At 40.3% G+C, this 26,394-nt stretch overlaps 1 protein-coding gene across 2 annotated transcripts; it reads left to right on the top strand.

Annotated features, from left to right (window-relative positions):
* Positions 1 to 4,221: 4,221 nt before the first annotated feature.
* CNDP2 (carnosine dipeptidase 2) lies at positions 4,222 to 25,625 on the top strand. 2 transcript variants are annotated; one of them, XM_026699457.2, is made up of 12 exons: positions 4,222 to 4,297; positions 6,825 to 6,890; positions 8,675 to 8,818; positions 12,821 to 12,983; positions 15,940 to 16,028; positions 17,859 to 18,059; positions 19,058 to 19,142; positions 21,108 to 21,268; positions 23,023 to 23,187; positions 23,830 to 23,971; positions 24,530 to 24,677; positions 24,867 to 25,625. In XM_026699457.2, the coding sequence occupies exons 2-12, from the start codon at positions 6,828 to 6,830 to the stop codon at positions 24,934 to 24,936; spliced, it is 1,431 nt and encodes a 476-aa protein (XP_026555242.1). In that variant the 5' UTR covers positions 4,222 to 4,297; positions 6,825 to 6,827; the 3' UTR covers positions 24,937 to 25,625. The 2 variants fall into 2 exon arrangements, with proteins under 2 accessions (XP_026555242.1, XP_087787134.1); XM_087931008.1 differs by lacking the exon at positions 4,222 to 4,297 and adding an exon at positions 4,584 to 4,713.
* Positions 25,626 to 26,394: the final 769 nt, after the last annotated feature.

Raw genomic sequence — 26,394 nt, 5'->3', positions numbered from 1 at the left:
TTACATGGCTTTATTAGAAGTGAGAACAGACTGTTGTGTTCACATCTTGTCATTGCTCTATCGTAGTCTGCTTGGGTTTTTGGCTTAGCATGTCGTGTGAACCCAACTATTATGATTTGTAAATGGCTAATGGCACGGCATCAGAGATACTGTGATTTATTCAGCAAAGCTTAAAACAACCCTGCCTTAGGAGAGGCTCTGAAACCAGGCTCTAAGTTTAATTTAATTTTGTCTTACCTATCCAGGCAGTCTTGGACTTATGACCAAAATTAGGACCACAACTTCTATCATTAAGCAGTGTGGTTGCTGAGTGAGCTGTGTTTGATTGTATGACCTTTTTTTCCTATGGTCATTAAGCAAATCTGGCTTTCCTTACTGACTTTGTGGGTCAGGAGACAGTTGGGAGGGTCACAAATGGCCCAGGATACTGCAACCATTGAAAATACATGTTAAGTTAGCAAATGCATGAACTATGATCATGGACCTGTGATGGTTGTAAGTCCAAGGATAAGTTGCCAGTTCCTTTTTTCAGCACCATTGTTACTTCAAACAGCGCTAAACGAATCATAAGTCAAAGACTATGTGTATGCATTTATTCAAAATTATGTGTATGACTATATATATGCATTTACTCAAAATTAAGTATCATTGTATTCAATGGGATGAATCACAGTTGAGTTAGTATTTGTGACCCAACATAGACAGAGATGGAGCAAATCTTTAAAAAAAAGAAAGAAAATAAAAGATTTCAACATGGCTTTTTGGGGGGGTGGGGGAGGCCTGGGAAAAAAAGAAAGTCAGAAAAACATGCAAAAGAGGATGCTGAAATGTAGCCATTCTACATCAGCGTTCCCCAGCATTTCCAGCTTTGCAGATTGGTGGGGGTGGTGGAGTGAGGGAGAGGGGATGGTTCCATGTCAGAAGTGAGCATTAACACATGTGTGTGCAGCTCCATTTGCACAAGCGTCAAGCACATGTACCTTCTGCACTTGCAAATGCAGCTTCACGTGCTCACGCCGCTGCTCACACAAGTGCAGTTGCGTGCAAATGCTTACCTACCATTTCTGCGGGCCAGTTCCAAACGGGCCAGAGCTCGATGGTGGGCTGCAGCCCAGAGTTGGGGACCCCTACATTATTTACTGTACTGCTGAAATATATTTCTATACTGCTTTCATAATTCCATCAATCATCTTCTCCTTTTGCTTGCTCCAGATGAAAAACAGATAACTAAGCCTATGGCCCCAAAGGATGGGATTATGCGGACCGTCTGGGTGAATGATGCAGATCAGTGGTGGGACTCAAATTTTTTTACTACCGGTTTTGTGGGCGTGGCTTGGTGGGCGTGGCAGGGGAAGGATATTGTAAAATCTCCAGTCAGAGGTGGCATTTGCCGGTTCTCCGAAGTACTCAAAATTTCCGCTACTGGTTCTCCAGAACTCGTCAGAACCTGCTGAATACCACCTCTGATGCAGATGGGTTTTAATAAGATAGATTTCTAAAGAGGGCCTTTTGTTGGAATAAATATAAACAGTTCAGTTCAAGGAGTAAATTTTCACAATTTTAATTAGTTTTCATTGCAAGATACAAGAGGCCACCTTCTGGCCTCTTCTAAGTTTTCACACAATGAAGTGTTGGTTTCGATTTTTAATCATGACCTATTATTATAAAATATAACTACAGATCCACATCATGTCAAAATATTAAGCTGGTCATGGAAACCTCACTATTGCAATTTGGAAACCACAGTTTCTGGCTTAGTGGATAAACAAATTCAGCCAGTCAACAATATTAGGCAAATCATGACACAGAATAATGGACAACTCCTTTATTTCGAATACCTCTTTTAAGATACAAATCTGATTTTTTCTATGTGAAATGTGACTACAGATTACTGATTGTTTGAGGTGGGGGAAAAATTGGAAAAAACCATTAAATTAGATTTTCCTTAGCCTGGAAACTTATCCTCCTAAGTCATGTTTCTGTTTCATTTTGACTTCGCGTGTTGTGTAAATGCGGTCATTGCAATATGTGAACACATCCCTATTATAAGCAGTACTAATGAGCAGAAAAAAATTAACATGGGATCCTGGAAAATCAGGTCAAAAATCTACTTTGTCCAGTCTTTTCTCAGTACCTTAAAAAACAAATAATCCCCCAGACACTCTTTTGTTGCTATTTTTCTGTAAATTGTTAATATTCTAAAATCAGGCTACGGTAAAGGATGGATTAGATGTTATCCTTAATTTTATGAGTTGTCCAATTGTCTTCTGAAGCCACCTAAACAAATGGCCATCAACACAGTGAACCCCATTAATCTATGTTATTTAATTATACATTAAATATAATAATGTTACACTTTTACAGTCATCATTTTTCATTATTAAGTTTCTGGGCAGAGGTGTATCCATTATATAAAGGATCAAGAAAATTGAAGACTGAAAATTGAAGACTGTCGACTTCAAGAGCTGTTGAACTGACCACACAATAATTTATAATTACTGTAGTATTAAATCTTGTTCTTTTACTGCAGGCTCCTACCAGTACTACTCCACCACTATTAGTGCTATTTCAGCCACTGAGGTTTATTCTTTTTTCTCAACCTGGAAAATGGTTTTCCCTTACCTTCCAGACTGCTGTTGCCTTGTTGCACCAATTTATTCCATTCCCACGATGATATACGCAGTTAATTAGTTTTTTCAGGTTATTTCTACTACCAGTATTTGTATTTCCAACATGGGGAGATTGCAATCTGTTAAAATAATTTGCATTACCCCACCAGTAAAGCTCAGTAAGTAAATTAATGACCAAAAGCAGTATAATAAATAAAATCACTGTGATTGGCAGATAGTTTTGAGAGATTGCTAAATCCAGCAGGCTTAGTCATCTCCCAAAACTCACCCAGGGCTTTGCTCTCAGGTTTGCCCAGATAAAGTTGGAGGCTATCTGCACATTTTATCAGGTTTCGTGTGTGCTGAGCATCATCTTCAGGCTTGGCTTCCCTTGCTTTTCCTGAGCAAGATCAAACCTTATATTGTAAACTGGAAGAGTTCTGACAATGCCCCAGTTGTGTGGATGGACAAACCATTAAGACTATGAAGGTGAAATGGGAGCATTCTCAAAACTGGCTCTGGATTTTGCTTCCTGCTTTGCCTGAGATAGTTCACTTTGTGAAAGGAAGAGCACGTCAAAACTTAACTTTGGGGGTTGCATACATTTTATGATCCTTTTCTGAAGTATCTGGCAACTCTCTAGGTCTAGGCCAGTGATGGCAAACCTTTTCGGTACCAAGTGCCCAAACTGGGATGCGTAGGCGTACACGTGCACGTACCAGAATGCCGGAAACCAAAGATCAGCTGGGCAGGGTGCATGCACACGCCAGAAACCAGAAGAGCAGCTGGCAATGGTGCGTGTGCCCACAGAGAGGGCTCAGCATGCCACCTCTGGCACGTGTGCCATAGGTTCACCATCACGGGTTTAAGCTGTAACCCTCACTAAAACCCCATGCTTTAAATAACACATACAAGATATGGCATTCTATGTTGAAAAACACTGAAGGAATAAAGTATTTGTTTGTATAAACACAGTTTGCATAAACACAGGCAAACCCTTCTGTTTTCAAAAGATCCAGCTGTATTGTGAGTCTTAATTTTTCACTCTTTTCTGATTTTCCAAAGAATTAGCCTATTTAATATAGCAGAGGGCAAGAAGCAACACACATTTATCAAACTGATGCTTCTCTTTTTTTTTTTAGCACGAACCTGTCCCGTGTCCCCCCACCCCACCCCACCCGAGTTTATCATCTTTCGCTTCCTTTGAAACAATAATTAAAACCTTATAAAGTAAGCTTAAACCAATTATAGGATTGAAACGGTTTGGGCAATTTCTACATTTTTCTGGACTATTATTTATTCAACCACAAGCAGGACAAGAAAGAAAATCCTAGCTAGCGCAGATGACCCCTTTTCCCTTCAAAGGGGAGCCTCGCTTTGAAAGAGGCAACGCTATCATTACAACCCCAATTCTCTGGCTGAATCTCAGTTTCGCTCTTGGTTCTCTCTCTCCTTTCACATCCACGCCTCCCTTCACTTCCTGGGGTCCTTCGTGCGCTCCGACCAATAGGGCCAAGGCAAGCCGTTCGGAAGGCCGCTGATTGGCTTTCGCGCAATTCCAAAGGGGCGGCCTTAACAAGGAGGTTGAAGCACCACGCTGGGTTCTCTTAACGCCTTTGCTGAGCTTTCCGCTAAGAAGTTGGCCGCTTTCGCGAGAGGTTTGCTCCACCTGCGTGGCACAGCGCGTGGTAAGCAACAGACCCACTGCGCCCCAATGCCCAGAGAAGAAGGCAAAAAAAAAAGGGTGGGTGGGTGGGTGGGGAGGTGGGCACCGCCTTGTAGATATCGGCGTCCCGTGCCCACCTTGCTTGGCCCCTTCGTTGACAAATTGGCAAAGTTTGCCGGGCATCGCGCCTGCTTCCCCGCTCGCTCCTCACTTTCCCATCAGGGAAAGCAGCAAGGAGGAGCCGCAAGGGATTTGCCTCTCTTCCGTAGCTCCCCTCCCTCTTCTCCCCCGCCCCTCGGCCTCCTTCCCACGCCGGCCGGGGCCTTTCTTGCAGCCGCCGTTTTAGGATCGGCCATGGCTGTAGCGCTCACCTTTAGAGCCTGTAGTAGAGTTTTCCTTAGTCGTGGCTTCTCCTGGAAGCCAGCCCCAAACAGCAGGGTGAGTAGGAGGAAGCTGTATTCGCTTGCCAACCCTTTAGCTGCGGCCGCTGCTTCCCTCGCCTGGCCCGTTTCAGCCTTTCCCGAGAGTTGCAAGTCAGGAGGGACGGACCGAAGCGGCCCTTTATTTTTTAAAGCATCTCTTTGATTTTACCTGGCTATCAGCTGCAGCTCTCCCTCGCCGCCGCCGCCGCTGGCTTTAAGATCCCTAAGGCCATGTAATCCTGGCTTAGAAATCGGATAGTATATAACTCAACATTGCGAGTGGGAAGGCTGTGCTTACCTATCTGAGTGACAAGGCGCCTATCAAGGCTTTTCTTCCCTGAGGGTTGATCAGTACATTTGTTGATTCGTTATATTGGTCAACTAATGTGCTTTGAAGGAGAATGCATTGACAATGTTGGCCTGGGTCCTTAAAAGCAGGCCTGTGAAACTCTGGCTAACCTCTGTCTGAGAGCCAGTGTGATATGGGGTTAAAGTGCTGGACTGGAAGCCATGGAAACTGGGCTGAGTGACTTTCAGCCAATTACTTTCTCTGACTGGGAAGTTGGATATTTCTACCAACTCACATTAGACTGGCATGGCAGATTATAGTCTGTGATCTTCAAGGATGAGTCCTTCATTTTGCATTGGATTATTTCAGGCTGATGAAGAAAAATTACATGTTTGTGTAGGTGTACTAAAATACAGAGAGTTCTTACTCAGTGACCACTTGTTCAGTTACTATTCAAAGTTATGACAGAAAAGACACCGCAAGAATCCAGGATTTAGCCATTTCAGGATCATTTAACTCATTGCCATTCTCTGACTATGCTCCCCCTCCTGGCATTTCCTCTGAACTCTTTGGAAATAGGAATATTCTTACAAATATTCCGTTTTCTCTATTTACTTTCATTTTCTTTCCCCTCCCCAGCTTAATGCAAACTGCTCCCACAAATACACATAATTTTATTATAGAACTTAACAGGTACATTCTGCCTTTTCATATACATATATTAAATTTGTGCTGAGGGAGTACTTGAAGCAAAAGTGCTTAGATATGTTTGCAAAAATCTGTTCAGTGTCTGTTTTACAGCTCATTTATATGTCTTACTATGTAAATGCTCATTTACATGTCTTATAATTATGCCGGTGCCAGATGACTGTGAATGCATTTTTATACATTTAACTATTAATAATGCTTATCAATACTAATGCTTACTAATATTAAGAACTGATAGTATTAATAACCACCCAGAGTTTTTTATCGGTAGGAATCAGGCAGCACATAAAATACTTGACTGAAATTCTTTGTATAAACTTGGTTTCATTAGAATAAATCCAAATACATTGGCATTTTTAACTAGGCCTCTTAGTATTTCACAGCCTCACAAGATTGTTTCAATGAGAAAACGAGAAAAAGGAACTGCCGGGCCCTAGAGGAAAAGGCATAATAATTTGCATTTGCAGGGAATTTATTTTTATTTATTTTATTTATTTGTCAATTGCTTACAAGATAATAGGTATAAGTAAAAACATAGTTATGAATACACGAATACATATAAGAAAAAAATGTAAAAGAAACAACAGGACAGGGACGGTAGGCACGTTGGTGCGCTTATGCACACCCCCTACAGACCTCTTAGGAAAGGGGTGAGGTCTGTGAATCTGTGAAAAAGAAGTCCAGATGTTCCCACAGTTCAAACCCTGATTAGGTTATATATGAATTCTTCAGCTGCCAGAGAGAAATAGAACTGGGCTTTGAGAAGGATCTGTTAAGACAATAAACAGGATGGCTTTCCTGCAGACTCTGTTTCCTACCTCTTCGTGTTACCATTTAGCTCTGTAAGCTTTTAAAATCAACAGCTAATGACTTCCTTTGTATTGCTTTTTCCTGTCATGAGACTAGTGGCATTATTCACAGAAGAATTCCCCTTTAGCGAAGCCTCATGATTTTGCTAAAATCTGCTGACTGCAAGTTAGAGTTTAGGCAGAATATAGAACAATTAAAAAGGCAGAATCCCAAGTGAGACAACCTATTGCAAGAATTTAAAAATTCTTTTTTCTCTCTCTTTGTTTCTCATTGCTTTTAAACCCACCCTTTAAATTTCTCAATCACATTATTTTGATCAGAAAATGACATCTGCTCTGGAATCTCTTTTTGAATATGTGGACAAAAATCAAGACCTTTATGTGGAGGTACGTAGCTCTTTTCAGAACATTAAAACCATAAACCCTTTGAGACTATAAAATTTTAAAGAGTTTACACAACTGCATTGTTCTTTCTTTGAAGAGTGGGTATGGAACAATCATGGCAAAGCAATTCCCAGCTAATCTTAGTTGATAAGTAGAAGAAGAATGAACTCTACTTGTTCCAAGACTTTTGTAGGCTAGGAATACGCTTTTACTTTAAACTTTCCTTTGGAGGGTCACTCAATTCTCTCATTGGTCATAATAATATAATCCTGTGGATCTCAAGATTGATGGAGATGGAGTAGTCCATTCTCAAAGTTAATGAGGGCAAGAACAAATTAAAGGACCAGAAGCACTCTGCAGGATTACAGATCTGAGGGGTGCTTGGTGCTCTCTGAACTTGGTTGTTTTGCTGCAGGTGTTTCATTACCCAAACTAGGTGACATCCAAATGATATTACCCAGTTTGGGTAATAAAACATCTGCAAGAAAACAAGCTCAGAGAGCACCAAGGACCCCTCAAATCTGTAATCCGGCAGAGTGCTTCTGGTCCTTTAATTTGTTCTTTAATTGAGCTGCACGAAGTTCTCTTTTACTGATTACAAATATTTTTGGGTTCACCTTTACAATAGCTTAGTTTCATGGCGTCACCAATACTTCACAGTATGAAGCAAAGAATTGAGAAAACAAATAGTAGATGTGATGCATTTTACATAAGTCAGAGAGTAGGGATCTAAACCCTGAGGGAATGCATTTTGTAACTCTGCAAGAGCAGCACAGATGGGCCTTTTTTGGGTGCTAGGTAAATGACCACCTACTGGTCAGGACATCTTTAGAAGAATCACTCCTTAATATGGTGAGCAAGGTAACCAGTGTAAATCTAGTTTTAAAAGATGGCTGAAATAGATGGAGGGCTGAAAAGTAGGAGGAAAAGGATTTTGTAGTTATGATCATAAGGGGAATCTATTTGGAAGGCTCATTAAGGAGTTGTAACTTCACCTTGATTGAAAAAAAAAACAATTCATTTGGGCCCAGTTGTGATTCTTTAGACTCATAACTAAGAGTTACAACTATTCTTTTAGACTATGAAACAACTTTTATTGCATTAGGTAGGAACAGCCTTTCTTTTACTTGGTCTCTGAGATCCAAAATCGTTTGCTAGTTTAATATAGGGGCTATATTGAAATATACCATTCTTGGGCTCTAGATTAGGTGAGTATAGAAAGTGCTACAATTCTGCTGCAGTATTTATGTTTATTCATTTATTACAATTATTTGCCACCCATCTCATTTTGAAGCTCTGGCTTCTGGTGGCTTACAGTTTAACAGCATTAAAACAATAAGATAAATAAACTAAATAAAAAAAATAAAAATTATAGTTAAAACATGGGGCGTGAGTGAACAAGATGCATGGGGGGAGGAGGTAGAATTGCCTCTTGAGTCATCAACCATTTCCAGATGCTCCCTGCACTGGATCCCTAAGCCATCTGGTAGAGTCAGGTTTTCAGGGGATAAGAAGTTCCAGAGGGCAGGAGCCACGACCAGAATTCCTTGACTGACAGGGCCCTCAACATGCCTCCCTGTATTATATTTAACAGTCAGTAGGAATCCTTGCTGATTATGGTCTGTGATCTTTGGTACAAAGAGATTTCTGGCTTCTATATTCAGAATATTTGCAGTTTTTCTTTATTGATCTGTCTCCACTAAAGAAAATGATCTCATTCCATTTTTTTTCCCCTCTCACTCTTCTTCCCGATCATGCTTGCTGTTTTCTAAACTGCTTGTGAGTAGCGTCTAGCTCAGTGGGTCGCAATACAGAGCGTGTCAGCATGGCCGGAAAAGAGAGAAGAAATCAGACGGATGATGGAAGTTGCTGCAAAGGACATTGAACGGCTTGGGGGCACAACTGAACTGATAGATATCGGAAAGCAGACGGTAAGAAAAGGGGTCCTTATGTTACAAACAGAAAAAGGTGATAGGAGGGAGTTGAAACTGTAGGAATCTTGGGTGAGAGTGACCATGCCATACTAGAATTCAACATAACACAAGCAATAGAACATAATGACACCAGAGTTTTGGATTTTAAAAGAGCTGATTTTAATAAACTCAGAGAGAACTTGGGAAAGATTCCATGGATAAAAATCTTAAAGGGGAAAACAACTCAAGAATCTTGGGAAATTCTAAAAAGTATGATCATAGAAGCCCAGACCAGCACAATACCACCGAGAAAGAAAAACAAGAAATCCAAGAAGAAACCAGCATGGCTGCACAAAGATCTCTCTGGCAAATTGAAAGAAAAAAAGGACAAGTACAAAAAATGGAAAAAAGGACATACAAGTAAGGCAGAATATCAGCAGATAGCCAGAATCTGCAAAGACAAAGTCAAGAAAGCAAAGGCTCAGAACAAACAAAGACTTGCAACAAAAGTCAAAGATAATTTTAAAAAAAAGTTTCTTCCAACATATAAATAAGAAAAAAAATCAAGGAAACAGTCGGTCTACTAAAAAGAGAAGATGGCAAGGAAGTAACAGGCAACAGAGAGAAAGCAGAACTGCTTAACTCATTCTTTGCATCGGTCTTCACGCAAAAAGAAACTAGCTCAACCCACGAAAAACATAACTGTAAAAGACAGACCGGAAATAAAAGTTAAAATAAGCCAAAAAAAAATAGTAAAAAAACACTTGTCTGATCTTGATGAACACAAATCACCAGGGCCTGATGGATTACATCCCAGAGTTTTAAAGGAATTGGCAGAGGTCATCTCAGAACCACTGCACCATATCTTTCAAAAATCCTGGAGCACCAGGGAACTACCAGAGGACTGGAAAAGAGCTGATGTGGTTCCTATCTTCAAAAAAGGGGGAAAAAAAACAGACCCAGGAAACTATAGACCAATCAGCCTAACATCAAAACCCGGGAAGATACTGGAAAAGATAATAAAAAAACAGATCTGCTAATATCTAGAAACAAGTAAAGTAATAACTAGCAGTCAGCATGGGTTTGTTAAAAACCGATCATGCCAAACCAATCTTATTTTATTCTTCAACATAGTGACTAAATTAGTAGACCAGCAAAATACTGTGGACATAATATGTTTAGATTTCAGCAAGGCATTTGACAGAGTAAACCATAACCTACTTGTTGGTAAGCTAGAAAAATGTGGAAGAGATGGCACCACCACTAGATGGACTCACAACTGGCTAACTGTACTCAATGAGTAGTCCTTAATGGGTCTAAGTTACATGGAGCGAAGTAAGCAGTGGGGTGCCACAAGGTTCTGTCTTAGGTCCAGTACTCTTCAATATCTTCATTAATGACTTAGATGAGGGAATAGAAGGGGAACTTACCAAATTTGCAGATGATACTACGCTGGCAGGAATCGCTAACACCCAAGAAGATAGGCTCAAGATCCAGATGGATCTTGACATACTAGAACACTGGGCCATATCTAACAAAATAGAAATTCAATATAGAGAAAAGTAAAGTCCTACACTTAGGCAAGAAAAACCAAAAGTACACATATAGACTGGGTGCAACCAGGCTCAATAGCAGTAACTGTGAGAGGGATCTTGGAGTCTAAGTGGACAACCAGCTAAATATGAGCCAGCAGTGTGCAGCAGCAGCCAAAAAAGCTAATGCAATCCTAAGTTGTATTAACAGAGGGATACAGTCAAGATCAAGGGAAGTACTAATACCACTCTATAAAGCCTTAGTAAGACCACATCTAGAGTACTGCATTCAGTTTTGGTCACCACATTATAAAAAAGATGTTGAGACTCAAGAAAAAATACAGAGAAGAGCAACCAGGATGATTAGGGGACTGGAGACTAAAATATACAATGAATGGATGCAGAAACTGGGCCTAGCTAGTCTAGTGAAGAGAAGGACCAGGGGGAGACAATATTTGAGGGGCTGCCATAGAGAGGAAGGGGTCAAGCTATTTTCTAAAGCGCCTGTAGGCCGGACAAGGAATAATGGATGGAAACTGAATAAGGAGAGATTTAACCTGGAAATAAGGAGAAGCTTTCTGACAGTGAGAACAATCAACCAATGAAACAGCTTGCCCTCGGAAGTTGGGACTTTCAAGAAGAGATTGGACTGCCATTTGTCAGAAATGGTGTAGGGTCTCCTGCTTGGATGTGGGGTTTGGACTAAAGGATCTACAAGGTCCCTTCCAACTCTGATTATCTGTTATCAGTTAGCAATCTAAGGAACTATTGGGAGAGTAGAAAGAGCTACTAATCATCAGTAAAAAAATAAATAAAAGGTCCCATCTAATTGAGCTCAACTTGTGGCACATAACATAGCTCAGTTTGAAAATGTTTTTGCCTTGTTCTTCCAGTCTAGTCTGTATCCCTAAGATTTCCTGATGGTCTCCCATCCAAGAACTACATAGGGCCAAAACTGCTTAACTTAATTTTGTTTGCTTATTTGTTTTGGAACTCTGCTGAAATTGTCTAGAGTTGTGCCATATTTGGATAGTCATAGTCAGGTGGCAACTAGCTTTGTTTCTGCTCTTCGTGTCTCTAGATGAGAGGTGCTCTGTGGAGATAGGAGGAGACCTAAGTATTGGGCAGTGGAAGGAGAGTTTGTATTCGTATTGATGAAAGTGTGGAAATAAGTCTGCATACTGAAGTTTGCAGTGTAAGAGAGGAAAGTTTCTTTAGGTACATGCTAAAGAGAGGCCCCTGTAGCTTGGGACCCAAAATATACAGTTGCTTGTGGGGGCAAAAATACTGCCATTCCTGTTCTTTTGAATGGCGGGCTATGATCTGTCCTGTCCATCTTTGTGCTGTCCTCCTGTCCTCGCCTGAGCTAATTAAGCAGTTTCTCTAGGCAGGCAGGTGTGTAGGCAGTTTCTCCTTGAAATGAAGTATCTGATCTTCAGAGTCCCAGGTTCAACCTGTTCTTCTGGGCGAATTCTATACTTCCCTTAGGAGGACAAGCCCAATCCTTGTTTCTGCCAGTGTTTGAGTCAGCATATTGGCAGTGCAAGCACCATTGTGCTCTCTTGTAAGGCTTTTATGGCGCAATTGCCTAACCCTTGCTCCTGACCAGAGTCTCTAGATTAAGACTTCCCCACCCTGGATGTCCTTCAGATGGCTGGGAATTCTGGGAAGCGAAGTCTACACAGACACCAGATTGGGGAAGGTTTAATGGACTTATAAGCCTTTTTTTTTGACCATACAAACGTTGAGAGAGAGAAAGTAATTGATGGTTACACTTTCCCCTCTCCCCCTCCCTCCCTTTCTCTCTCTGACATACTATTAGTAAAATTAATCATTGTGTTTAAGAGATAAAGTGTTAATTTTTCTCTAATCTTTTTGTCTCTTCAATATGTAGTTTTCATAGAAATGAGACTTCCATGTATTTCCTAGTGACTCTACCTTCAGAAATAATACCAGAATTAATTGATAACCAGGCTAAGCCAATGCTCAGGATGCAAGACAACGAGACTGTTAGCATGTTGTGCATTTTTTCTTGTTTTAAACAAAGGAAAACTATACTAAAAACAAAATATGGTCAGTGACCTCTTGACATCATTGGAGTGGGAAGGACCAGCCTTTTCTCTATAGTTTGTGTGGGTTTGAAGGAATGCAATATGTGTCTCAAACATTATTCAGCTTTATGAAAGCCAGTTTTCTCCTTAACCCTTCCTTCAGGTGAGAAAAGTAACGTTTGAGTTTGTAGACATTTTAAAGAACGTGTGCCAAGATTGAATCTCCTCCTTTTGTCCCTCTTTCAAACGTGAAAAGACAGCATCCTGGGGTCATGTAAAAAAATAGGGAAGATACATGTATGCTATAAATTATACCCCAGTGTTAAAACTTACACATTTTACTTTTTTACAGTAAATACTATACAGTACAAAATACTTGTACAAATAGCCATTTCTCAAATAGTTCTACACTGACACCTAGTGTTTCTAAATTACAGTTGCCTGATGGCAGTAAGATTCCTCTACCTCCAATAATTCTGGGAAAACTTGGCTCAGATCCATGCAAAAAAACCGTTTGCATCTATGGCCATTTAGATGTGCAACCTGCAGCTTTAGAGGATGGCTGGGACAGCGAACCCTTTGTCTTGATAGAAAGAGAAGGTAAGACTTGTCTGTGCTTTGCCTGTGCTTCTATATGTCAAATCTTTTGAAACTGCTCTCGTGTCGTTGCTTGCTGTGGGTTTTTTGAATGGAGGTCTCTATTTATTCTTCGTACGTAACCTGAAACCGTGCCCAAATTAGTTGTGACAGAAGATACAGACAACAAGCAGAGTCTTAATTGTATTTATTTAAATTATTTATTTGAATTATTTCTCTGGCCACCAGTCTTAAAACAATGGTTCCTATCTCTCTGAAAATTGGACACAAATGTGCACAGTAGCTGCTTAACTTTTAGAAAACGTAAGTGGTATACTTATGGTTATCCAAATGCTGCTGAAGTACAGCGTCCGGGCTGCTTTACCGTTACCTATGCTGACTGCATTGGGACATGGGGAAGGCCATTCCAAGCCCTAATTTTAAAGGTTAATTACCAAGCCCTACTCTTAGAGGTTAAGTATCTCTTTAGCACACTGTGAATTCTTTCCAAACAAGCTTAGATAAGTTTGCTTTGTGGCCTGGCTTATGTAGGCTTTTGTAATAAATGTTGAGTATGGGCAACCAAAAGGATTTTAGAGCAGTGCTATATAACTGGGTTAATTCTTCTACATGTGTTCAACTAGGGATGAAAAAGGAAAATTCATACTGGAGAAAGTGCAAAAGTAATTATAGTCTGTTAAATAAGCTGCATCTTTTCATTGGAGTTATAGGGGTTTTTTTGTATGATGTTCAAGGATTTCCAGTCTTTCTATTCATATCTGGAACTTGGAAAGCATGTAACAAGGCTCTATGGCTCCATACTGGTGAATGGAAGCGTTCTCATTCATAAAACAGCTGTAGTTATGGGTATGAATAGTTGTCAAACAAAACTATTATGGTGGACAAGGGAAGTCACGCTGGTGTCTATAGCCCCCATATCAGGTTTCCAAGGGGTTCGCTGGTCGTGAGTGCACGCTTTGCTTGCACACATCGCTTTGGGGCTGCAACGCAGTTTCAAACAGGCAGCTAATCGACTCAGGCAGAACTCACCAGCCTGGGCTTGGGAAAAGTTAGTTATTTAGGGAAAGCATAGCACAAGGGTGGATGGGTGGGCCCAGACAGAGATCACAGCGAGAAGTTCACCCAGACCTCGCCGACCATCCAGTAGCCCGCCACTGGATAATGTGCTACAATTGGGAAAGTCTGCCCATATATCATAACTTAGCAGACAATTCAACCCTCTCTGGTGGAAACTTGCTGATTAAGAATAAAGGAAATTGAAGTTGACAGGAAGTGAAAACTAACAGTGATGTTTTGTTTTCTTTCTCCTTTCTCTTGAGAGGCAGATTAAAAAAAAAAAAATTTGTGCCTAGTAAAATTAATAAAAAACATTGAAGTTGGTAATGGACAAGTTAGGCGTAATCAAGATTTTGAAAGAAACGTGGTTTTCCTTTGTGCTGTTTTGGTAATTCGATCCATGAACTTTTGCTTTAGCTGAAAAGATCTGCCAGCTTGTAAGCCCTTTGAGGAAGGCCAAGTTGACAGTCAGACAGACTCCACAAGGGCCACTGATGTTCTTCTTTATTATTGCAGAGAAGAAAACCAGAATCTTGAAAGCCTGACAGAGATTGGGTGTCCCTGCTCTTATACTAAAGAGAAAATATTTTTTTTTTAAATAACAGAAACTGAAGTGGGTTGTAGGGGCCCAAACTCTCTTGCATAGTGGTGATTTAGCATATTGGGTCAAAAAAAAAAAAATGAGGGATGGAAATAGAGAATTCTGAGGAAGGTCATATAAGGTAGCTGGCATCTTGATCATGTAGGGCAGGGTTCTCCAAAATTGGCGACTTTAAGACTTATGTACTTCAGCTCCCTGGGAGTTGAAGTCCATAAGTCTTAAAGTTGCCAAGTTTGAGGGCCCCTAATGTAGGGTAACACTTCAGTTTTCTACCCCATGCCCTTAACTGTTTTCTCCTGAGCTTGGCACTTAGCAGTGGAGAAATATTGCACGTCCCTTGGCTTTCTTCCTTGTTATCCAAGCTTATCTATTAATTGCAATTTCATTCAGCTCTATTTGTTCTAGTAAAAGATAAGTTTATGATTTCAGGTCAAATGCTGATGATTAAGCAAATGTCTATCTTTGCAAGCACGTATTGTGCTAAATACTTGCCAACTAATATGCTTTTTTTTTCTTGAGCAGTGAAACATTACACGTTCGCTTGTCGTTAAATTCAAATAAGCTTTTAAAAACTTATGAAAGTGAATTGTGGAACCTTTTGTCTAAAAAATCCTCTCCTTGCACTTCAGTTTAGATGCATGGTTGCTAAGATGCTCAGTAATCTTTCTCTGCTGTGGTAGATTGCCTGTCTTTTCAACAGTTCAAAGGACTTAGCTCAGGGTTAAGAATCCTTTTCATTAATTGATTTTTTTGTTGCAAATAGTCACGAAGAGGCATTGAAGTGGACTTTAAGCTGAACAAAGTTTGTGCACCAGTAGGTTTTTTGATCTTCAAGATGCTGAATGCAGAGGCATCTTGCTTTAAAAGGAGATGCAGGAGCGTGTAGGTTTTTTAACAATCTCTTTTTCAATTTACCCTCTTAAAAATTAGGATCAGTAGAAAATGAAAACCCCGGGTTCTTTCTGTATATGATGCAATCTTTGCATTATCCCTTCTGTTGCAGCTTTCCCTTCCCTAAATGTTAAGGGCAATTCTTAGCCTCCAAAAGACCATGTCCTTGGCTTAAAAGTAGGCTATTGTGGCCAAGGTATTCTGTTTGCAACCAATGTCTCACTAAGCACATTAATATGCATCTATAGCCATTGGATATCAGAAGGCAAGATGGTCTAATATTTAAAGCTAAGACAGAGCTGTGAGATGTGCAGACAGTGCCAGAATGACCTGATCCGTGCAGGCTGTAGCTTCCCGTGGCAGAGATAATTCTGTTTAATTGCAGCTTGCTTTAATGTGTTGCTTCTTTAGGGAAGCTGTATGGCCGAGGATCGACAGATGACAAAGGTCCAGTGCTAGCTTGGCTGAATGCTCTGGAGGCTTACCAGAAAACCAACCAGGTAAAAGCTGGGAGTCCTGTGAACAATGGTAAAAGCATAAAACTCTGCATTGGTGGACTGGAAACTAAAACATATAAAAACAATTACAGGAACTTGGCATGGCTAGTCCAGTAAAGAGAAGGACCAGGGGAGACATGATAGCAGTGTTCCAATATTTGGGGGGCTGCTACAGAGAGGAGGGGGTCGAGCTATTTTCTAAAGCGCCTGTAGGCCAGACAAGGAATAATGGATGGAAACTGAACAAGGAGAGATTTAACCTGGAAATAAGGAGAAACTTTCTAACAATGAGAACAATCAACCAATGGAACAGCTTGCCCTCGGAAGTTGTGGGAGCGCCATCACTTGAGACTTTCAAGAAGAGATTGGACTGCCATTTGTCAGAAATGGTGTAGGGTTTCCCGCTTGGGCGGGGGGTTGGACTAGGTGACCTACAAGGTCCCTTCCAACTCTGTTATCTGTAATTTATACTAAATCACAGCAGCCATCAAGAAAGATAACAATATAAAATGGCTGAAATGGTTTTTAACCAGACCATAGGGAGGTCTGTGTGGCAGGACAACTGCCCAGCTTTCTGTGTTGCAGCAAATTTATTTATTTATCGAAATTCTCTTTCTTCTTTGGAGAAAGAGCATGATTCTCCTCCTGGGGCATGATAAATGCTCAGCTTGGATCTTCTTTGCTCCATCCCTAGTGAAGAAAAAGAGCAGTTTTTCAGTGATTCCTAGCATTTTTCAAATTCCAAACAAATGAAAAGGGCCAATCAAAAGAAGTTCCATTTTTTGGATTACAGGGCAAAATATGAAAAAGGAGTCAACCGAAGAAGAAGGCAAATCCGTTGCCAAGGTTTTTAGTTAAGATGTGACAAGTTAGTACAAATAAGTTACCTTTAGTTAAGATATCTATGGAGATTCTCAGTCCTCCAGGACATGGTTGTCCCAAAGGTGCTTTTTCAAGAGGCAACTGGGCTTTCTGGTTTTTCTGAGCTTGTTTACACCTGAAGAAGATTCTTGGATGAGAAGTGAAACGTTTTCAAAGAAAAAAACAGGAAGTCACGTTGCCTCTTGAAAAAGCACCTTTGGGGCTTTAGTTATGACAAGTTATAGGGGGTTCCCATAGCAGCCTTGCTTGAATCTGCTCTCTCTCATCAACCTACAATGCAATTGAAGGGCTGCAATGATCGAGTCCAGGAATGTTGAAAACTATTGTCTTGTCCGAAGTCATGTGCTGATTGTTTTGCCTTCCAGTTGCAATCCCCATGGGAGCAGATGAACAACTGTTCTGGCCTCTGCAGAAACATTTCCAACCCACCAAACGTTTCCTTTTTCTCCACAGCCCTAAAGAAAGAAAGCAGAGCAGGCACTTATATGCTGGAGCTTTGGAAAAGTGGTGCTGGATGAAACTGTTCCTTCTTCCATCATTGCTGAAATCACTGTTAATCTGGGTTGGAGACATACATTACTGCATTCAGTGAAAACAATTAGTATTGAGGGAAACTTGCTTCTGGCAGAGAAATATGTAAAGGCTGATTTAGTTCCAGATCATAGTATGATATTGGGGGGGAAGCAATAATAACCTCCCCTTTAACTTTTCCTGGATTTTATTTTGCATTGCAATTCTTTCTCCTGGCCCACCGCCCCCCACCTGCTGTTTAGAAAACACTTCAGTCAAAGTCCCTGTAGCATGACTGGAAAATTTAATCTGACCTTGCCTCAGAATTTCTCCAACATGGAGTCTTTCCCAAGAATTTGGGGAGTATTTGATTGGCTCTAACTCTGAACATCGTAACAATCCTCGCTTCTTTTTTTCAGTGTTTGTGGTTTTGTCTTCTAGGAAATCCCAGTCAATGTCAAGTTTTGCTTCGAAGGTATGGAGGAATCTGGTTCTGAAGGCCTTGACGACTTGATTTTTGCACAAAAAGATACTTTCTTCAAAGATGTGGACTATGTGTGTATCTCTGACAACTACTGGCTGGGCAAGAAGAAGCCCTGCATCACTTACGGCCTCAGGGGCATCTGCTATTACTTCATTGAGGTACAGTAAAGGACTAAGAATAATAACAGCTGATTAAGATAACAAGCATAATTCAGTTGTCTTTTGTATGCTAGGCGGAAAGACTTCCCATTAGTGTGCATATAAGATTGTAACCTCACTCAACCATTGAGTGTTTGAAGTTTTGACAGCTATTTTGGCACAATGATTGTCTCTTTGAAAAGGAGGATGCAGAAGGCAGCCGAATGAAATCCCGTATCTTGTCATGGCTTCACAATGTTATTTATACCGTGTCATAAGCGTATGTCTATATTGCTTCCCATATTTCTTCTGAACTTGAAACTTTATGCAAAGTTCCTGGAAAGTTCTTATATCAGAGGTGGGAAGCATTTTTGATGTGTTATGGGCCATTTCTCTTCAAAAGTAATTGGTTGCAGATGTCCACGCCGATGGGCAGGATCAGAGTCAAAAATGAATAGGCCTTCTCCCCTCTTCTCTTACTCCTTACCCATTGGGGTAGGGAGTAAGACCGAATAGCTCTTGTCGGAGGGCCCTGAAAATAAGTTGCAGGTCATATGTAAGTTGACCAAGGCTGCTTTGATTCTAGGGTTGTAGATTGTCCAATATCCAGATGCTTGTCACACTGAACAGTTCAAACTAACTTGGGGCTTGTTTTCATGATATTCTTGTTACTTACTAATTATAAGGCCAAAGAATTAGTTGGTCTCTCTCTCTCACACACAAACATAGTAGAAATGCATTTAGATGTTTGATTCTTTACTTCAACCCTATCAGCTTTGCAGAAAGGCATATTTGACTTTTTTTTAAAAAATGTTCTCAGCCTAAAAAAGATTCTGAAAATTGATTGAATTTTCTGACGCAGCAATTCCAATAATTCAGTTTGCAAGTCTCTCCCTAAGATTCAAAGCAAAAGTCCTTGCTACAGCAGCTTAACTTAACCTTAAAAATGTAGTCTTCAGTAGTGTCTGTCAGTAAGATTCTTAATGGATTTTGCTTTTGCTTTTATATTTTCCTATCAGGTGGAATGCAGTGACAAAGACCTTCATTCTGGTGTATATGGTGGTTCGGTCCACGAAGCAATGACAGATCTTATTGCTTTAATGGGTAAGGGCTATTTTAAGGGAGCATTGTATATAGAAAGAACCAGAACCTTTGAACATCAGTTGTCTTCCACTCCTTCTGCCTTCTGATATGGGAGAATATACCTCCCTTAGTTTGTAGCCTCCCTCATATTAATTATTGCAGGAGTTAGTAACATGGTCATGATTTAAGGGGGGGAAAAGAAATAGCCCTGACCCTCCCTTAAAAGCTTTTGATAACGCCAGGTTAACAATTGATAGACTAACATGAATTTTAACAATGGGGTAAAGATCTCCTCCAAGGACAAAGATAACTGCAACAGTGTTGGATGTAGGCAGCACAGATTTATTAGCAGCCTACTGAATGTCATTTCAGCTTATGAGGTGGTTGCAGGTAAAATTTGAAGTCTAGCAGCTTTTCCCAACCAAGGTGACTTCCAAATTTGTGTCTCGTATCTCAGAATGCCCCCAGTTTGTATGCCTGTTGCCAGATATTTAAACTGAACTCCCTATTTCAGAGGATGCCCAGATTTATTTATTTTTTTGGGGGGAGGAGGCTTGAATAGAATAATAAAGATGCAATTATTATGCATGTTGACTTTACTGAGCCTAGCACATCATTCCCCCCCGCCCCCCCTTTTTGCCAGTATGGTTCTCTCTTCCCATCTCTGTTGCTTGTTTGTTTATTGTTTGATGAGCAAGGGACTGATCTTGGCTCTGGTGAGAATAGATAAGAATTGCAGGGGTTTGCATCAAACTGTCAGATTCTGTTTCATAACAGGCAGCGTGTTTCCTTTGGATTGACTCTGCAAGCACTTTGCTTCCCCATCAAAGGCATGTCAGCTCATCATCAACTAAAAGCCATGCCAACAACCTCCTGCTCCCACTTTGCCACATTGCTCTTCTGAGAATATGCTATTAGTACATGACACAAAGGCTGGATTATTCAATTGCTTAGAGACATTTTAACTTTGGTTGTTACCCCAGTGGTCAGTCAGCCTTTCCATCTTTTGGAATGGCCCTAAATTGGCCTGACACTTAGAACTGATTGATGTTTTTCTCAGATATTTCTTGCCTTCAAGTAATGAAGGCAAAAAGGAGTCAGGTTTGAGGAGGGATTTGTCTGTCTGTCTCTGTCTCTGTCTCTCTCTCTCTGTGTGTGTGTGTGTTATTCAATGTTTTAAAGATTTTTAAACCAGATGGACCAAGGAAATTTCTGCTATCTGTCTTAGTCCAGAACAAAACCTTTGATCTTTGCCCACAGCAATAAACCTAGGCCTCCTAGAAATTAATAAGTAGAAATATCTGGCTGAGTGACAGCAAGTTAAACCTTGAAAGAATTGATTGAGCAGAGAAAAATTTGTGAGACGGCAGTTACAGCAAAGGTCTTGTGGTTTCCGGCTGTGGACACAATTGACTGTGTTCTGAAATTGGGGAAGAAGAATTATAGTTTCCCTTTCTGTTTAATTAAGATTACGACTTTGTAATCACTTTCAGAGGGGCTGCTAGGAGGAGGCTTATTGCTAAGGATGCATCCTGGGCCCTAAACTGCGTGTCCTTTGGTTTATAGAAGAAGGGCGGTCAGAGGACAGTCTTCCCCAGGTCCAGGCAGACACTGACCCTAAATCCATTCCCTGCTTGAATTGGCTATAGGATGGATTGCTCAGCAGGCAGGACAGTTAGCTGAAGAACAGCACTGCCCTGTAGCTCTGCATGTGTTTTAGGGTGTTTGTGTCTAAAACAAATAAAATCTAAATCCTATCTAAAAAGAGAATTTTGGCTTTGTTTGTTTTTATCAGCAGCTTTTGTGCAGATGCCAGTCTGCCTGTGGTGCAGCCTTCCTTGTTTGCCATTTTCCCTGCAGCTGCCATTTCAGTATGATAGGCAGGAATGCAGTGGGGAAAACCAGAAGCTTTGGATACGAGCAACTTACGATTAGGAACAAGCTTCTCAGGGCTGCCTTTAATAGCATATGGCTCTTTCTTTACAGGCTCATTAGTGGATAAGAAAGGGAAAATCCTCATCCCAGGCATTTATGAGACCGTGGCATCTCTCACCAATGAGGAGCAGCGCCTTTATGACAAAATTGACTTTGACTTAAAAGAATACGCAAAAGATGTTGGAGCCACAAAACTGCTCCATGACACAAAGGTGAAGTGGATCTTCTTATCAGTTTTGTAAGCGAGAAAAGCACAATTGATGACATGTCACTTTTACGTAGTGTAACGCTTCATAATGGAGAGTGCTCTGGTTAGTTTTCTTTTTAAAGGTAAAAGAATGGCTAAACCAGGCTGATCCAACCTGCTAGCCTTCAATTGTGTTGGAATGTATCTTCCATGTATTATCAGCCAATTCGGGCAAATTTAGGTTGTGCGTCCAAAAGGCATCTATCTGGTTAGAGGAAGCTATTCTGTTCTGTGGAGAGTGGAAATGGCACAACCATGCTCTCCATCTCCCGCCCCAGATTAGTGGAAATGGCTGCTATATATTGAGCCCCACATCATCATCGTTTTGATGATTAATCGGCATGTTTGTCACTTGGTGTGGACTAAAGTCACTTTCAACTCTTGATTTACGCTTCTGAAGACGTTTGCATAACATTGTATTATTGATCGGAGATTTCTTCTCTTGCATACACAGACTATTGTAATCCATCTTTTAAAACATTTGACTTCTCTTTTGATTGGGGAGGGACATGCATTTGAAAGGCCTTTCTAAATACAGTAGTTTCTAGTAAGGATGCTTTCTCTTTCTGATCTGAAGCCAAAAGAGGTTTTGGCGCAAGTGCAGGCATTCAGGTTACACCCTCTGCATCCTTAAGAGAGGAAGAATGCATATTTTCTTGGATTTTGGGGACCACAGGTAGCCCTCAACTTACAACTACAGCTGGGGGTCAGAATGTACATTGCTAAGCAGGGCAGTTGTTAATGACTCGTGGCCTATTTTACAACTTTTTTGCCATGGTTTTAAAGTGAATCATGCAACCATTAAGCAAATCCAGCTTTCCCCATTGACTTTGCTTGTTGGAAGTCAGCTGGAAACCTTGCAGAGGATGATCAGAGATTACCCTGGAGTGCTGCAGCCCTCATAAATACATGCTGGTTGCCAATTACCTGAATGTTGATTGTGTGACTATGGGGGATACTGTGACAGTCGTAAGTGTGAGCATGGTTGTAAGTCACATTTTTCAGAGTTGCAGTCTGTAAACGAATGGTTGTAAATTGAGGACTACCAGTGGTTGCCCAGTCTCAAGAAAATATGTGTTTGAATTAAAGAGGTACCAAGAAGTTCTGATAGCATTCTATTGAATTCTTAATTCCACCCTGTTGTTTCCTAGAATTGCACAGCTACCTTGAGAATCAGGAAAAGATGTAGTTTCTTAAAGGACCCACTGCCTAGATAACCAATAATCAGACTTGGAAGGGACCTTGTAGATCATCTAGTCCCTTGCCCAAGTAGGAAACCCTACACCATTTCCGACAGATGGCAGTCCAATCTTTTCTTGAAAGTCTCAAGTGATGTGGCATGTGCATTTTAATTAGTGAAATATAATAAACAGCACATCATCTGTGATAAATTCTGGAGAATGAGAGGAAGGGGAAAAAATAAGATTGAATTACATAATCATGTATCAATATGGAATCAGTCCAACCCTTAAGCTTATTACTAAATCTGGACCATAAAAACACATTGTTCAATATTGGCCCATTGATCTAAAGAACAGAAGGTAAACATGACCTTTTACTAGATTAATATTAGGCTATTGGGGGAATACAAATATTCCAGTTCTTATCATCATCCCAGGGAGCCGCATGTTCATGATTTATAGTTTTGCCTTAAATCATTCTGCTATAAATAGACAATTCATTCCTGATTTCATCTCTTCTCTTTAATGTTTTTTATAGGAAATGATTTTGATGCACAGATGGCGATACCCATCCTTATCCCTTCATGGCATAGAAGGGGCTTTTTCTGGATCTGGTTGTAAAACTGTGATACCACGAAAAGTGATTGGCAAATTTTCAATCCGACTAGTTCCAGACATGACTCCTGAAGTTGTGACTAAGCTGGTATGTGTCAAAGGAAAGTAGATAAAGGAAAGTAGATAAAGAAGCTCAAATCACAATTCAGAACACTGCGTGTTAACTACATCAGCAGAAGCCAGGATTAGGACTGAGCTAGAAATCCCTTCATTGTGGAGGCAGGCTGTGTTTTGGGCTTTTTCCAATTTCAGTTGTGGCTTTGCAAATACTTTTTTGATGAATGCTATTTAGCATCCATGATTTGTAAAGTTATCTTAAGCACTAAACCAAAACCTACATGTGATACAAGTAGGCAGAATTTAAAAAAGAGTCCCATCTCAACTTGTGATACGACAATCCAAACTTGGACATTTCCTGCCCCCCAAAACAGGTTTTTTTTTTAAAAAAATCTTTTTTCCCCACAATCACTGTCTCGGCCTACAAACTGCTGTGAATCTGCAGTTAAGTTTCAGTGCCATTTAGAATGTTCCCTGATATATGCAATAGTGTAAGGCAAGTATTCAAACTTTGCCCACGTGCAAAACGGGGTTGAAGTACATGATTGTACATGAAACAACTTATTTGAAACAGGTGGAGGGAAGTGATGTGTCTTAAACAGAGTTACTGCATAATTGACCAATAATTTTGTTCCGGCTGTTTTAAGTAACCGGTTTTTAATCATTCTTAAAGGTTGAAGATTACTTGTCCAAAAAGTTTGCCGAGTTGCACAGCCCCAACAAATTCAGTGTAAAGCTGGGCCATGGTGGAAAACCTTGGGTGTCAGATTTCAATCATCCCCACTACATGGCTGGCAGAAGAGCCATGAAAACAGGTCAGTTCATCTTTCGTTGTTTTGTTTTTTTTCAATATCTTAAATCAAAATATGATCTAAGGTATCTTTTGTGTTTGACCTGGATCAAGATAAAAATGTAGATACTTTTAGAACATGAGTATCAAACTCAAACACGTCATGTGACGTAGTGCAATGTTTTTTGCCTTTGCAGAGCCAGGGTGGGCGTGGCCTGCATGTGACACATCTGGCCCACGGGCCACCAGTTTGACACCCCTTCTTTAGAGTGACTTCATACAGTGGCAAAAATTAGTTTTCATTAAATCAACCTGGAAAATGGTCCTTGAAAAAGATAACAGATGATGGGTATTGTGTTGCTGCAATGCCAACCTGCTGGAAGGGTTAGCAGGGACATGAGAGAAAATATTTTTCCCAAGCTAGATATCAGGATGTATAAATTCTGTTAGTCCTAGGAGCACAACCAAACTTAATTTTGGGTTATGAGAGTGAAAGTCCCAGCACATCTGGAAGCTACCAAGCATGATAGGGTTGGTAAAGAAAATTAGGATTGCTCTTAATTTTCTCCTTTATTTTTCCCAGTCTTTGGTGTGGAGCCAGACCTGACTCGAGAAGGAGGGAGCATTCCTGTCACACTGACCTTTCAAGAAGCAACAGGCAAGAATGTGATGCTGCTTCCTGTTGGGTCTGCCGATGATGGAGCCCATTCCCAAAATGAAAAACTTAACAGGTGAAGCCTATGTATTGTTTACCATTAGGCAAAGTTGGAGCTCTAGTGCCATGAGCCAGATTTAGTTCATAGGCTGGAGGTTTTCCACTTGTATTCTAGATTTTGCTGGGATTACTTGGGTTTTGGGGGAGAGGGGGGTTGGTTTTGGTTTTTCTGGCCTACCTTTAATATTATGTATTTCCTTTCCAGGTACAACTATATTCAGGGAGTGAAGCTTTTGGGTGCTTACCTTTATGAAGTTGCCAAGTTGAAGAACTGAATTTGAATCCTTTTTTTTTTGCTGTTGTTTGCAAATTGTGCTTTGGGATCTGAAAGTTCATTGAAGTACATTACTGCAATCTTGAAAAGTTGCACTATTTTGTTCCTTTTTCTCCTAGTCTTGCTAATGCCAATATACCTGGTGGAATATTTTGAAACTCACTTTATATACACATGATTGTTGCTGATGATTTTTTTCCTTTTCCAAAAAAATCATGTGCTCTATTCAAGGCGTTATTCTAACACAGTAGCTCTCCCAATTTACTTGCCTTCCCTTCCAAACAAAGAAGGGTAAGTGGAATCTGTGGAAAACTTCTAATGATTGTGCAATCTAAGCTAAGAAAGCAGCAACAAATGATGACATAATGCCTCACATTGACTTTCCCCCCAAAACAGAATCTGAGCCCAGTTCTTTGATCTTAATGGAAGAAAATAACAGCAGTCTTATACTTGAATTTGCAAAAACAAGAAGCCCTTCTAGAAGGATCCAGAAGGAATGAAAATATAGCCACGGGTGATGAAAGAGCAAAGAGGGCCTCATTTCTCCCTGTGGGACTTGTAGTTGCTTATTTGCAGATTTTTCCAATCTGTGCAGACATCTCATGATGATAACACATTGGTATTTTTCCACAGCATTCTTTGTACTCCCTGTAGAAAAGCAGCTAAATAAATTCAATTTTGTTCTATCAATTCCAGTGTCATGTATTGCTAGACATTGAAAGTTTGGAGCTATCAATGGCTTGAAGCTTTAAGAAAGCAGAAGGAAAGAGTCTCAAATTCCAGAAGAAATCAAGACTCCAAGACACCATGTATGCTTATTGCGGTAGCTAGACTAGAACAGTGTTCTCAAACTTGGTAAATTCAAGAGGTGTGGACAAACCTCCAGAATTCTCCAGCCAGGAAGACAACTGGGGGATACTGGGAATTGGAAGTCCACACATCTTCACTGGGCTACAGCATACCTCAGAATTACTTTCCTTTTTGATACGGTTGAAAGATAGTGTTTCTTTTCAGCTCTCCCTACAATTAATTGCCGTTGTCTCATAGGTCATAATTTGAAATTGTCTTCATTAAATTCCATGATGGAAGATCATTTAACCACCTTATAGCGGCAGCATTCATATGTGCTAAGCCATAGAATTCTGGTTAGCACAGAGCCATAAAACAATTTCAAAACTATAATGACTTTGTTTATCCAACATATTGAACAGTAACCAAGGAAAACCTATTTTAACTTGGTGCAATTTATAAAGCCAGTTTTAATCATCTACTTTAAAAATCTAAAATAACGTATCGTAACTTTTTCCCATAGGGATTTTAAGTCTTATTTTTCAGTGTAAAATCAAATTATGCTCATAGATCAGCATAAGGAAAGTGAGGTGCAGTAATTTAAAAAAAAACAAATGATACATTAAGAGTAAAAATAAACATCTAACAAATTTGAAAAACTGGAAGATAT

The sequence above is a fragment of the Pseudonaja textilis genome, chromosome 3 (genome assembly GCF_049901715.1).
Source record: "Pseudonaja textilis isolate UNSWEBS1 chromosome 3, rPseTex1.2, whole genome shotgun sequence".
Classification (NCBI taxonomy): Eukaryota; Metazoa; Chordata; class Lepidosauria; order Squamata; family Elapidae; genus Pseudonaja; species Pseudonaja textilis.
The sequence above is the reverse complement of the archived record's forward strand: the minus strand, read 5'-3'. Positions and strand labels throughout refer to the sequence as shown.

Bases quoted from the DNA above. Each gene is read 5' to 3' on its own strand.
- CNDP2 (XM_087931008.1), top strand. From the start codon at position 4,630: ATGGCTGTAGCGCTCACCTTTAGAGCCTGTAGTAGAGTTTTCCTTAGT. The intron at 4,714-6,824 runs GTGAGTAGGAGG...TATTTTGATCAG, and splicing joins AGCCAGCCCCAAACAGCAGG to AAAATGACATCTGCTCTGGA. The intron at 8,819-12,820 runs GTAAGAAAAGGG...TCTAAATTACAG, and splicing joins TAGATATCGGAAAGCAGACG to TTGCCTGATGGCAGTAAGAT.